The sequence below is a fragment of the Adelges cooleyi genome, unplaced genomic scaffold (genome assembly GCF_023614345.1).
Source record: "Adelges cooleyi isolate 19-005CV unplaced genomic scaffold, UGA_ACOO_1.1 ACOO_flye_CR_arks_rails_tigmint_CR_PRNA_9, whole genome shotgun sequence".
In the NCBI taxonomy this organism is placed as follows: domain Eukaryota; kingdom Metazoa; phylum Arthropoda; class Insecta; order Hemiptera; family Adelgidae; genus Adelges; species Adelges cooleyi.
This window is the reverse complement of record NW_026096579.1, coordinates 13,181,689-13,195,794: the sequence shown is the minus strand read 5'-3', so window position 1 is coordinate 13,195,794 and position 14,106 is coordinate 13,181,689. Positions and strand designations below refer to the sequence as shown.

At 28.1% G+C, this 14,106-nt stretch overlaps 3 protein-coding genes across 4 annotated transcripts; 2 read left to right on the top strand and 1 right to left on the bottom strand.

Moving 5' to 3' along the window:
* Positions 1–221: 221 nt before the first annotated feature.
* LOC126846633 (40-kDa huntingtin-associated protein-like) lies at positions 222–3,708 on the top strand. Its single transcript, XM_050586324.1, has 7 exons — positions 222–555; positions 636–682; positions 747–949; positions 1,813–2,038; positions 2,809–2,908; positions 2,969–3,090; positions 3,162–3,708. Exons 1-7 carry the CDS (start codon positions 488–490, stop codon positions 3,323–3,325), a joined length of 930 nt encoding a protein of 309 aa, XP_050442281.1. The 5' UTR covers positions 222–487; the 3' UTR covers positions 3,326–3,708.
* Positions 3,709–4,298: 590 nt separating this feature from the next.
* LOC126846330 (arrestin domain-containing protein 3-like) lies at positions 4,299–7,734 on the top strand. The gene is made up of 6 exons (XM_050585645.1): positions 4,299–4,671; positions 4,789–4,941; positions 6,255–6,463; positions 6,531–6,713; positions 6,791–6,982; positions 7,064–7,734. Exons 1-6 carry the CDS (start codon positions 4,557–4,559, stop codon positions 7,547–7,549), a joined length of 1,338 nt encoding a protein of 445 aa, XP_050441602.1. The 5' UTR covers positions 4,299–4,556; the 3' UTR covers positions 7,550–7,734.
* A 1,487-nt stretch (positions 7,735–9,221) lies between these two features.
* Positions 9,222–13,735, bottom strand: LOC126846487 (myosin-2 essential light chain-like). Of its 2 annotated transcripts, none has more exons than XM_050585921.1 (5): positions 13,709–13,735; positions 12,510–12,537; positions 10,724–10,864; positions 10,348–10,512; positions 9,222–9,519 (listed from the first exon to the last, which is right to left on the bottom strand). In XM_050585921.1, exons 1-5 carry the CDS (start codon positions 13,718–13,720, stop codon positions 9,413–9,415), a joined length of 453 nt encoding a protein of 150 aa, XP_050441878.1. In that variant the 5' UTR covers positions 13,721–13,735; the 3' UTR covers positions 9,222–9,412. The 2 variants fall into 2 exon arrangements, with proteins under 2 accessions (XP_050441878.1, XP_050441877.1); XM_050585920.1 differs by lacking the exon at positions 13,709–13,735 and adding an exon at positions 13,330–13,702.
* Between the last annotated feature and the right edge of the window lie 371 nt (positions 13,736–14,106).

The window sequence follows — 14,106 nt, the reverse complement described above, 5'->3', positions numbered from 1 at the left end:
AGCCGCCGAAAAGGACAATTGTCATATTATTTTTGCGGCTGGGAGCTAGACAATAATCTGATGGGCTGTATATAGATACCTACTTCAGCAAAAAGCGTAATAGTTGTACATAATCCGCAAAAACAAAATGTTGGGCACCTATCAGTCCCGGCCTAGGCTTCCCTTCTGGTTATTCTGTGGTTTTTATCAGTATTATCAGGGTTAAGATAAACACAACTGAACACTGATAAAAAATATGGCCGTCAGCGTATATTGTATTGTACAATAATACTCAATTTTAATACTTACTAGGTTTCGTCAGTCCGCAGTCGGTAGATTTTATTTGGAAGGTGAAGTTATAATAACATTATGATACATTAATCATTGTTGCAGGAAAATTTTAATATCAAGTACTAAAGTAAATAAAATACTACAGATTATATAAATTTTCTAACTATTCAAATTTTAGTGTTACAAACATACTTGTGTTATTAATTGTAAAATCGATATGTCTGGTATAAATAATCCTGAAGAAATAATTCTACACTACAAATATATATTAAATAAAACTAAAAAGTGAGATTTTACTTATTACATTTTATTCATAATATTCATTTTTCATAATAAAGTGTAACATTTAAAAATTTTTTTTATAGGAAATTATTTCGAAAACTAAATACGTTAGAGCCAAGTGATTTGTTTGGTAAGATGTTGTTTTTTTTTTTTGGTTTATATGAATTTCTAGAATGCTTTCTGATATTTTACAGCAAAATTGGCAAATTCATGCCAGAAAAATGATAAAAATGCATATGCAGCACTTTGCTGGCAAGCAGTTGCAAAATGTGAAGAATCAATGGGCCACAACTGTGAAGAAGCGCTTGCTCACCAGAAAGCAGCTCGCCAATTTTTTCAAGAATTTAAAAAAACAGAATCGTCTGGATTTGTGTCACCTTACAATGAGTACTTACAAGTTGGTATTAAATTAATCTACACTCATTGGTTTTAGACTAAACAGATGAGTGGTACTGTGCATACAAATATTGATATAATTCTTTTAGTTTTTACCATTTTTGTGTATTCATAACACAACAATTTTGTTATAATGTCATAAAACGAAACATTTTTAAGTCCTGCTTAAATGTGAACATTATCACCTATCCTTAATTGATAGCAGGGATTCTGCCATTTTATTGTACATCCCAATTCTTATATTATGTTATACTTTATAATCAATGCTATATATCATTCTATGCAATATTTAAAAAAGAATGAATGCAATTCATTCAGTACTTAAAAAATGTTTCATTCAAATTTTTGTATTTTTCTATGCTGTAAACAATGGTGAAGATAGAATTAGTTATTCAAACTTACTTTCAAAGTTAAAAGCAAAAACTTCCTTTGCATTATTTTTTTCAAAACTCATTAATTTGTCATAAGTTAAACATTTAAAAAAAAAATATATTTTTTCATCTAGGTGTTAGTTTCAAATTTCCAATAATAAAACAAGTATACTACGGCATACAGTAGTACTGCAGTTTGGGTTCTGCGCAGTATCGTTCTCTTGGTGGCCGCAGTATAGTTACAAACAGTTTTTTCTATGTTAAACGTCAAATTCAATGATCATTTTTTGCATATATATAAAAAAAAATCAGTGAAATATTTGTTCATAACTTTAATAGTAAGTCCAACCGACTAAATTATATTTTATCATCATTGCTAGATACTTGTATTAAATCTACATATATTTAAAAGAAACAGCTTTGAGAGCTGAATGAATTTCATTATTAAATATCTACAAAACAAAGTTTCTTAACCCATTATTTTTTTGTAAAGGCAGGATTAAGTGAAATGTGTCATGCTGAAGATAGTTTCCGAGGAAATTCATTTGAAAATATTTTAAAAACTTCAGTTCGTCTAGAAACTGCTAATACTCTTGTTGGTCTTGGTAAACTAGATGAAGCATCATTTATTGCTAGCAGTTTAACTGATATTCCACAAGAAAACAATGCTCTTAAATTAACTGTTCTTGAACAAATAACATCCATTCAAATATTATCTGGTAATTGTAATTTTAATATTATTTGGTAATTATGTTTTAAAATATGTTAGGTATCTATTATTATTAGTAATTAAAAGGAGGAGGATGAGTGGCCGAGTGGGTAAAGCGGCAGTGCGTTGGATGACCTTTACTGTGACCAGTTCGGTGATAGTGATAACTGGTTGGTCACATCGGTTACTTTCCATGGGCAGGCAGAATTATCTAAAATGAAACCTACCATCCTCCTCAGAGGCAACTGAACTAGGCCTTTAAACAGCTTATTAACGATTAAGAAATCTAAGAGAAAACAAATTAATAGGTACAATTTATGGAAAATTTCCATTTTCCTAAAGACTTGACAGTCTTGTTTAATTCTCTTTCTCTCTCTTGTAATTATTAATTTAATATTTATTTATATTATTAATATATATATATATATATATATATATATATATACTGATTAAATTCTAGGTTCCTTAATTACATGTACGTGTAATTGTAACTTCTAGTAAATTAGTAACTTTATATTTGCGACTTAACTGACAGGTGGGAAAAACCCAATTTCTATTAGGCATTTTACAAGATTGGTATTAGAAAAATTACAAATAATTTTTTTATACAATAAATGTATTTAGACATTTGTTTATTTCTATATAGACCTTGTAATTACAATTAGTCTTAATATCTACTTATGTTGTATATCATTTTTTCTTTTAGACCAATTACTAAGTAAATTTTTAGAAAATAGGTAATACATTTGGTTTTTAATCTATAAAGTTATTTTTTTCCAGGAGACTATGAAGGTGCTTTATTAACATTCACAGAAATTGCTAATGTTGCCTCAAATATCCATTCAGACACTTTAGGCGTACATAGTGATATATTAGCGAGGTAACTCGTTTAGGGTATTTAACTATAATAACTATTTAATGAAAAATTATTCCAATTCAGATGTGAAATATCAAGAGTTTTCTTGTTTCTCATACTGAAACCTACGCGACAAAAAATGCCAAGTGACTTGACATCAGTCTTAGAGAAATATATGTGGATAAACGGTGATTTTGATTCTCCTGGTAAGTGAATATAATTTAACTAAAAATAAATGTGCATACAACATACAGATATTATTAATTTTTGGTTTTAGTTACATTTATATCTGATGAACTGTTTCGTCTTCTGCGATCTCTTGTCAAAGCCTATCAACTAGGTGAAACATCTTGTTTATACACTATTGAATCTGATCTCTCATCTCATCTGACATTGGAACAAAGACATTTATTATCAGTTTTGATTAACACACTGACATAATATATCTATTTTAGTTTTATTCGTTTTATATATAAAATTATTATGAAAAATGAAGTTTTTGTTTTTTAATGTAACATTTAAATAATTGTAAAGGAAATTATGTATATATATATATATATATATATATATCATAAATAATTATCCCGTATTTAATGCGCCTTTGTAAATATTCTGTTTCTCTTAAGTGAAAACAGTAATGATAATTGGCAATTATCAATTTTGTACCATAAGTTGTTAATATTTCTAAGTACAAATTATGTATATAAAACAAATTCTTTACTCTTAACCAAACTTTCAGCAGATCATGTACCTAATTAATAGTGTCGATCGTGAGAAAAAGAATATTGTTACATAACAGAGACAATACAATTTGTTTTTATACTTTTTTTGTTTAATTACTGTTGCATTCTTATAAAAGTTTATACATCCCTATCGGCTATCTAATTCCTTTATATACAATGTAAGAGCGAGTCAACAGGTACACAATAGACAACAACGATGAAGCTCTGCATACTTTAGCGACTGCAGTCTGCACCTGCAGACAAACATCACAAAACCAACATAGAGCTCTCTAGACTCTAACCAAGTCTAAACGTCATACACTTTCCGAACTTATAAGAAAGAACACCAATTTCTTTTTTCGACAAGGGCGTGTAATGTGTTCATCAACGCATGTACTAATACTGTTTGTATACATGCATGTATATTACAATATGTTGACGTGTATAGTAAACCGTACAAAAACGCTTTAAATTAGAATGTGCTCCTGGGGCAGCTGCACCCACGGTAGCTAAATAATAGCTATGCTACTACTGTGACTGCACCCCGGCCCATGTGTATTCTGGTATAATATATTATTTTTATATGCAGCTGTACGCATCCCGTCCGGTTTTAAAGTATAAGGTCAATGACCAATGGTTGCATTCTTATTTCTAGTGATAACACCACAAGACGATATTGTTGATAATAAATTATTTTTAACTGGCGACGTTCCGGCGCCGGGCGTTTACGTTTACAAATTACACTAGTGACTCAACCCTGAACCCACTTAATTTTTTAAAACGTAGAGTGTCTCTATTCTATGTAGTGTAGTCTGTAAATTCAATGTGAGTTTGTAATTGAACACTGTTAACCATTAAAGTTGTAACTTGTGAATATTATTTTGTTGGCATCATTTTGGTGTGTGTTCAGGAAATTAAAATATTTCGCTTTTTACGTCATTTAAACAAATATGGGTGTGAAAACTTTACAAATTATTTATGATAACCCAACTACTGTGTTCATGCCCGGACAAGCAGTTAGTGGCAGGGTTCTAGTTATGACTAATGAGTCTGTAAAAGTCAGAAGTAAGTACCTACCATTAATAATAACCATTATTACCTACTTATGGATGTTATTGTAATTACATTTGATTGTCATCGAGTTTTTTAAAAAATTAATTTGTTCGTCATTTACTGTTTAAGGCATAAAGATGAAAATAAGTGGTGGAGCTAATGTAAAGTGGGTCGAACAAGAGTCTCGTAGAAACAACAATGGCGAAACTGAAAATTACTCTGAAAGTTATCAGTCAGAAGAAGAATATTTTGAAAATAAATTTACATTAATAGGTGGTGGAGGTACATGCTGTAATGACTAAATTTTACTACAATAATTACTTTTTATGTACATGACAAGTAGAGCACTGAAATTAATCTTGTTTTTATTAACTTTTTTTGTGTTGTTATTGGGATTTAGTTTTTTACAAGATAGGTATGTAATTTTTTAAAACTCAAATTTTAGTTTATTATTTTCGTTAAAAAAAAATGACTTAATAATAAAATAGGTATAAATTTAAAACTATTTGAAGTTTGAACCTTTAAATTAATGTTTTAATATATTACAGATAATAACAAATAATAATTTAAAAAACGAGAGCTAAAAGTTATCCTAACTACTTTTTAAACTGATAAAATTTACAAAAAAATATATGATTTGATTGAAGGTGATGTTGATGTTAATGGGATTTTAAAAAATGAAAGCTCGACAATAGGCTGTGTTGTCACACATTTTATTGACTCAATGTAGGTATAATATAACATTTCATCTCTCCTTCTGTTTACACATTGTATAAAGTTTTTAACTTGGAGATATAATATTTTGAGACTGCTTATAGACCAGTCGTATATTTTCGTTTAAAAATCATGTCAATGCCAATGTAGAAATATTACTAAATATCAGTTAACATATATTAGTTATATATAACATATTTTTAATGTAAGTTATTTAGAAATTAAGGTTTCTTTATTTTGTATCTATAAAAAAAAAAAAAATTCATTAAACTAATAGAAAATAATTGGTTTGTTGATCAATCTTTATAAAAGATTTTAATCTTAATCTTTTTATTATTTTTTAAATTCTTATAGCTTAGCCATTGTAAAATATTAATTTTAAACATAAATTCTATCAGAATTTAAATAATATAAAACATTGAATGTTTTATATTATTTAAATTGTATAATTTCTGTATAATTGACTAGGTATATTTAAACTATAATTTGATGTGAAATTTTTAAATATTTTAATTTAGAGTCAACCATAAATGTTTGTTACTAAAAGTAGTGTTTCATTTGCCTAATAAAAAATTAACAAGTATATTTTAAAAAAAGCTAAACATTTTTTGGGTCTTAAAACAAAGTATAATAACAATTTTTGTAAAAAAATTGCAACATTCTTTTTTTGTTACGGTCGTCATCTATTATTTTGGATTCAAAAATACTATTATGATAACTATGCTCAGTCATAAACATACATTAAACTATATAAAAATTTGAATTAACCAATAAATGTATTACTTTTTTAACTACTATTGTATGTAAATTACTGAAACTAATTAAAAAGAAATTATTACTTAAAATATACAAATTTAAAATTGTAAATGTAATACATTTAGGAGAATCACATTTAGAAGAAGGTGAACATGCTTATCCGTTTAATATTACGTTACCACATCAGTTACCTTCTACCTACAATGGTGAACATGGCAATATACACTATGAAGCCAAAGTTACAATTGATATACCATGGGGAAAAGATAAAGAAACAAAGAGTACATTTCAAGTCATTTCGCCTCTTAATTTAAATGAAGAACCAAATTTATCGGTGAAAAATTTGTTAGCAGAAATATTTTGAATAGATAAATAATAAGGGTATTTGTTTAATATATTAGGAACCAATTAAAGAAGAAAAAGAAAATTATTATTGTTGTTGTTGTTGCAAGTCTGGTCCAATGACTCTTGTTGTTTGTTTGCCCTATTCGGGTTATGTACCTGGACAAAATATACCAGTTACTATAGAGTTGGATAACAATAGCAATGTTAGAATCGAAACTGTTAAAGTGAAATTAGAAAAAGTAAAAATATTTAGTTTAACATATTTAATCTATTAATAATCTGATTTAAAAAATATGTTTATATGTTATTTTATTAGGAAATAGCTTTTAAAGCAACCCATCCAGTTGGGAAAACAAAATATGAAACGGCTGAACTAGCAAAATTAAGTTTAGATGGTGTTGAAGAACATGGTTCTAAAACTTGGACGGAACAATTGCCAATTCCTAATTCATTGATTTTGTCAAATCTGAAATATTGTGACATTATAAAAGAAAAATATTTTTTAAAAGTAATTCCGAATTTAAAATATATTTTTTGTTTTATGATGGGTATTGTTTGATACTTTGTGTAACAACATCTTTAATTACAGATTGAATCTTGTGTTGGTGGTATGAATGAAAACACTAGATTGTATGTAAATATCACAATGGGGAACATTCCGTTAACAATAGCTCAAGATGCACCTCAGTTTAATTCTCCCAATCAAGGAACAGTCCCTCTTGATCAATATTTACCTAATCCAACTCCTACAATTGGTTTTGTTGAACCAACGCCAGTTCCTGGTTATGCTCAACAAGCACCTTCCAATGGTCAACAATACCCTCCACCACCTTCAGTCCCCTCTCCCTATCCTAATCAACAGTATTATCCTTTGCCTAGTGATCCACCATCTGCATACCATCAAACTCAACCACTTTATCCAAATATAAACACACAACAGCCACCAATCAATCCAACTTTTCAATATCCACATCCACAGCCTATTGTGCCAACTGCACCTGGTTTAAATGGAGAATCAATAGGATTGATTTCACAGTCTAGTTTAGAAAATCCAGAAACCAATAAGTATAATTAATTCACATTTTTAACTATAATATTAAATAATTTCATCGTTAAGTCATATATCCACTAGTTTATTAACTGGATCTAATACACATATTTTCCACAATAGCTTAATTACTAAACCAATTCTGGTTATTACCAAGTCCGTTAAGGTTTTCTGCAATTGTTGATTTCTTTTGTACTTTAGTTAACTGTATAAAATGTATTTTGAATACATTAATGTTATTAATTTAGTTATATAAGTTATAAAAATGAATTACTTCATTTTAATTATAATAAATTATACAATTTTTATATATTTTCAATAGTTTGTTATAAATAGGTTTATTTAATTCATAAAAATATAAATGAAAATATGTTGTTTTATTATGTTAGCTTATTTTATTTTATTTCTTATAAAGATTACCATGGCTCACTAAGGAAACTTGAATAGAGCAGTGTTGTTAAGTAATCTAGTGGCATTTCAAGGGTAGTATTGGCATGTTTGAGGATGGCGAGACACTGTATGGAATGTATTTTCCAACATAATTATTTATTACAGCACAGTTTTAAGATTTAAAAAATTAAAATTAGACTAAGATAGGTAAAAAAAATGTAATAATGAAACAACTCGAAACCTATTAAAATGTGGATTTTGAAGACTATTTTAGGCTTAACAACGTTTTAATAAATTAATAAATTTAGTATACAGTCATTGTTTGGATACTATAAAAGAACCTGTACAAAATTTTTAAAATATATACAGGACCCCAACATATGGCAATTTTTTACTATGCTGAATTTGCATTGTTTGGACTTAGGTTTTTTAAATTATTATTTGTACAAAAAAAAAATATATAATTGTTTTACATTTTCAAGAATATTACCTCAAAAATGTACTGCGTATATACCCGCGGCTGGCGGGTTCTAGTTCTAGAATATTCCAAAGAATGCTATCAAATACTTTGAACGCTCATACTTCTACACCATCCCACTCAAATTATCTTATTATCAATGGTGCACGCAACCAACAGTGGGTGATTGTGGAGAAAATCTAGTGTATTGCAACAAACTTGTTTTTTTTAAGCAATATAAGAGCTTTCAAGAGCAAAAGTGGTTTAAGTCACATAGGTTCAAAGTTAAGAAACAAAATGATAAAGTAGAAATGCTGTACACGTTTTTACAAGGACGCAAATGTTCTCTTGCTGTCTATTGAAAACAAGCAAAGCAGAACTCGAACCACTCTTGGGACAGGGGCGGATCCAGAATTTGTTTACGGGTAGGCTCACAGAATTGCATTTATGACAATGCAGGTCGACTGTAACCTTAAGGTCTCTAGGTTTTTTTTTAGTGATTTTAGGGGTCGGACGCTCCCTATGTCCTTGTTGGACTGGACCTGCGCCTGTCTCGTAGGCATTAGATAGAAGGTAGAATTATTGCTTATTTATGTTACTTTAGATTGTGTGAAAACCGTGACTTAAAACCATTTTTGTTCTTGACGACTCATATACCAATTACAGTTGTTAATTATTCTTTCTATTACTTCAAAAGACTATGAACACTTTGATGAGGAAAAATATATACAAAGTTTTTTAATAACACTATGTTTTCTAATTGGCTAAGTGTTTTTCAAAAATATAAATTATTTTGTTTCAATAGTAATTCAACTAAAAAAAATATTTTCGTGATTTTACATAACATATATATAGTGTTTAAAAAATAATTTATTCAGAAACGTACGTTTTTTATATGATTAGTATATAAAATGTAGTATAAAAATAATTAGCTAAAAATACAAAATTTGGTCGATGCCATGATATAATTATTTTACCATAATATTTATATATATAATATAGTAGTAGTGCTAAATTATAATAGAACTGCCCATAAATTTATATTATCCAGATGTTACAGTGCGCACAAATTCTTCATAATTAATGTTTCCTAGGGAATCCTCTTGTCCAGCTAACAATTGTTCCACTTCTTCATCAGTCAGTTTTTCCCCTATGAAGTTAAAAATAAATTATTGGTTAATAAAAAAATTAATTTAAACGGTCAATTTCTGGAACATAAAATATTGTAACTATACTTTACACACTAATAAGAAATATTGACAGCCAACTTATATAATGATTTATCGAGGCATAGACTATTTATTAGCATAGCCAACAGCTGCCTTTCTTCTTAAATTTAATAGAATATTATCCTTATTTCATTCTCAGATCAAATACTCAATATACACTTATATTCCTTATGTTTCAAAACTAAGTATTTATACTAGCAGTTTTATATAAATATGGACATTCTTATTATCCTATTATTTTATAGGATTTGAAATACACGTATAATTTTGTCCTATCAGATCATTTTCAGGAGGACTAGCAGAACTCAACAAAGTTACTGCCGATGCAATTAAATGGCTTGAAGACTCTGATATTAATTTTTATTTATTTATTTATTTATTTAACATTTGTTACAGGTGAACCCAAGGTACAGATATGAAATAAACATTTACTTATACTTGGATTAAAATATAACCCTCGTACTCAACAACCTATGTTACTTACCTAGAGTTTTACTTTATTGTATTATTCTATTCTAAATGCTGGATCTTGTAATTTTTATACCTCTCGAATAATTTATAATTTACATAGTTTATATTGTACTGTTAATGTGTGTTAATAATGTCATATGAATAAATAATATAAATCATATTTTTATGAAACGAGGTGTAAGATAAAGTTTCCTTATAAACAAGCAAACGTAACAATGTCCCAATTCTGCTAACATTTTTCATAGTTTAACTTATAATTAAAAAATATAGATTGTTACCAAGTGTAGTAAGCAAATGACGTAATTCAGCGGATGATATAAATCCATTTCCTTCCTTGTCAAAGTGCCTTAGGCCTTCATTAAAGTCATCGGCTGTATTAGCAGATCGATTTTTTGATATAGCTTGATAAATGGGTAAAAAAACTTCAAATGGAATTCTTTCATCTGGATACAAAAATTATGTTTAGTAAGTGTATTTATTAAACTATAAAAGTCAACAACGAATAAGCAGAAATTATATTGAAAAGAAACTGACCATGTACCTAACCAAAATTGTATGATAACGATTACATACAAAATAAGATAGTAAGATCCTCCTAAGATAATTAATAAATTATGTTATAATTATTTAAGTTTAAAAAACTCAATCTTTTACCAGTTTTATGTTGGTGGGCAAACTTTTTAACATCTGATTCAGTAGGATTTTGACCCAAAGCACGAAGAGCATTGCCAATATGGGATATATGGATTTTATTATCCCCTCGATTGTCAAATAATTGAAAAGCTTCTTCCATTTCTGAAAAAGGTGCAATAAAATATTAATTGTTTTGTAAATTTTGTAATTTGCTTATTTTTGAACATAAAATGAGGAATGACAGATATGAGGTATGACATTTCTTATCATACGATCTGACTAGTCTTAAAATATTTCAAATATTTAATAGTTAGCTTAAAATAATTTTGATAAAAATCAATTACTACATATAAAAAAGAATACAATATGAATCTTAAAATCAAGGTACTATACTACGCGCCACGAGAAAAGTAACCCGTCTCCTGACCGAAACGCGTTTGATTCCACGCAATCCCACCGATAGGCCACACCCACGGTCGGCAGCGACGGCGGCGCTGCATATATAGGGTATATTATAACGTATACTCGATATAGTGTGTCACAAGTCATAAGACTCACAACGTCTTACATCTTTGAACCACTCGCTTGCTTTTACTGTTGAATTTTACATTATTGTCGTTATTTTTGTTTTTCATTTTTTTTAAACGAACGTTTCCAACGAAGAATCAGTCAATGAACCTACTACCATCTACTGAACAAAACAATAATTCTTCAGAAATATGTTCACCCATTAAAAAAAATCAATTGTCATGGACAATGTGTCATACCATTCTGTAAAAAAGAATCCTTTTTTCCTTTTAAATAAATAAATAATTATATATATAATTTATAAATGACAATATAATATAATCATTCACAATTATAATAAATAATATACTCTATATACGATTGTATATAGAGTATATTATTTATTATACTATAGTATATTATTTGTATATCGCTTGTTTCGCGCTGTATGCACGCCTCGGCGCAATACTGAATGGCACAAAGTGGGGGAAACAGGGCCTCGTAACAGTCGCTGCCGTCAGTTGGCATGAGCGAAACCGGTTACTTCTCTCGTGGCGCAGAGTATAGGTAGAACATTTTTTTTTGAAAGTACATCAAAACAGTAATTTTAAACAACTTGTTTTTTACTATTACTCAATTATTAAATGAACAGAATTACTACTATTTTCATAAATTCCCATCACAGTAATAGTTTGACGTAAACAAGTTTAAAATTTTTAAATTAAACTTAAATATATACCTCTAATATATCATGATTTTTAGCTTTGTATGTGCAAACCGGGTGACCAAGGGAATGAGATCAAAACCTGAAATAATTAGAGAAATATTTTTTCAATATTTGGAATTGAATAGCCATCTAATGCCATGTCAAATTTAAGGGCTATCCTAATATACATATTATATACATACATTAATTTAAATTTATTAGAAAAAAGTACCAAAAAAACACTCATTTTTCACCAAAAATTTTAACAGGTGTGAACTTTTAGGTATGGTGTACATATTCAGCAGACTAAGTTATAAAAACATAAAACTTCAGCTCAAACTAATATATATATATATATAAACAATAAGCATACAAAGCTAAAAAAAAATAATACAGTAAAGGTATATATTATTTAAATTTTATTTTAGATTTGTAAATTATATATACACGTCCTCATGCAAAAAATGACTATTGTGTATGTGAAGTGTATATAGTTATCATACAATTCAAAGTATAAATATTGTTTAACAAAAAATTGATTAAATAAACTGAATAAAAGATTGTACATTGGTTCCTAAGACTTTGTAAACTCACCAGCTAACTGATCATCTGAATAAGTAACCTGATAAAAATAAATAAATATACATTAGTATTATTAATTAATATAACAATTTATTCATACAATTTTTTATAACTGTTAACTAGTGATGTACTGTATAGTATAGCTCTATACTCTTGATAGTTCCTAAACTTTTTAGTAAAACCATTTTTTAAAAAATACTAAACACACTATGCCAACTAATTAAAATTATCACCAAAAATAAAATAAATATATGATACATGCCTATAACCCAAAGATGTACATATTATATATTTTAATTTCTAACGCTTTCTTCCTCCCCAAATAAACAGAGCAGGTGCAACAGAAGGACAAAACATGTTTCGCATTATCACGGGAATTGAATCCGATACCTCTATTATAAGTTTATTTCCTTATAGATATTATATTATTAAAATATAGTTAATTTCTGTAGAATCATATTTAATTTACGGGAATAGGTAGAAGTAAATAAAAAAAAATTATTCAAATAATCTTATTTGTTATTATTAAATACTTAATTATAGTGAAACAGTTCTACTAGTATCAATGTGTAAGCCTCAAGTCGAGGGAAAAGATAAACAAAGTAAAAGTTATGATTTGATCTAATCTAGGTATTGTTTTTTTTTTTTTAATTTAGTACTTGTTACTTAAATATTGCTATACTTAAGACTGACTAGGATATTTAAACAGGGAAGGCTATACAGTATCCTGTAGACCCAGTATAATTTTTTTTAAGCTTACACACACTTAATTAAATTTAACTTGGTTTTATATTTAAAACCAAAAATTAATTAAAATTATGATAGTACTTACGGCTTTATTCATTATGACGGGCGTAATATGTTCGTCGTAAATAACTAATAAATTTATAGTTTTATTCAAGTAATATAAATAGTTTGTATAAAATATAAATATGGAAAAGTAATTAGAACTGCAAAACTAGGTAAAAAGAATTAGCAATTCGCAAGCTATTGCCACTACAATGAATATTGACAATATTTTTTGTTTTTACTACCTTTGTTATAATATTATGATTTTTTATGGTATACTGTACGTGAACTATGTGGTGTTTCTACTTTTTTAATAATAGGTATACACGTCACATAATATACATATTGTATACTACATTCAATATTGTATTCTGTAATGACTTGTGTATATATACTAAGCACTATAAGTAGTAAGTACTAACCAAATAAGGCATACGAACAAGGTGGACTGTGGAGTGATAAATCCACCTTGCATACGCAGTACGGTTATCTCTATAATCTAGGCTGATAAGTAAAAAAACTAAGAAGTATACAAGTTCCCTGCATCTGCGGAAATGTAAGTAACTGTACTGTCTGTCCGTCCTATGTGGGGACCACGTATATTGTCTAAAAAGTGTAAGTTATTACTCATTAGTTATAACTACAGTAGGTTTAATCCCTTTCCTATGAATGGGTGTCTTAAAATGTGTTGGACATTCCATTATGAATAGATAGCCTGTTTATTTTTAAAGAAAAAAGAAATCTCAGATATATTTATTAACCTAGATAGCCGAATACGCATTAAAACCTATGAAGCCTGGCCGCCATTTGCAGGAAGAGT

What these genes read in the sequence shown, in the direction of transcription:
- LOC126846633 (XM_050586324.1), top strand. Translation starts at nt 488, where the DNA reads ATGTCTGGTATAAATAATCCTGAAGAAATAATTCTACACTACAAATAT. An exon ending in ATATTAAATAAAACTAAAAA is followed by an intron (nt 556 to 635) that starts GTGAGATTTTAC and finishes TTTTTTTTATAG; the next exon opens with GAAATTATTTCGAAAACTAA. An exon ending in AGAGCCAAGTGATTTGTTTG is followed by an intron (nt 683 to 746) that starts GTAAGATGTTGT and finishes GATATTTTACAG; the next exon opens with CAAAATTGGCAAATTCATGC.
- LOC126846330 (XM_050585645.1), top strand. Translation starts at nt 4,557, where the DNA reads ATGGGTGTGAAAACTTTACAAATTATTTATGATAACCCAACTACTGTG. An exon ending in TGAGTCTGTAAAAGTCAGAA is followed by an intron (nt 4,672 to 4,788) that starts GTAAGTACCTAC and finishes TTACTGTTTAAG; the next exon opens with GCATAAAGATGAAAATAAGT. An exon ending in TACATTAATAGGTGGTGGAG is followed by an intron (nt 4,942 to 6,254) that starts GTACATGCTGTA and finishes TAATACATTTAG; the next exon opens with GAGAATCACATTTAGAAGAA.
- LOC126846487 (XM_050585921.1), bottom strand. An exon ending in TGCCCACCAACATAAAACTG is followed by an intron (nt 10,513 to 10,723) that starts GTAAAAGATTGA and finishes TTTTGTATCCAG; the next exon opens with ATGAAAGAATTCCATTTGAA. An exon ending in TCATTTGCTTACTACACTTG is followed by an intron (nt 9,520 to 10,347) that starts GTAACAATCTAT and finishes TTAACTTCATAG; the next exon opens with GGGAAAAACTGACTGATGAA.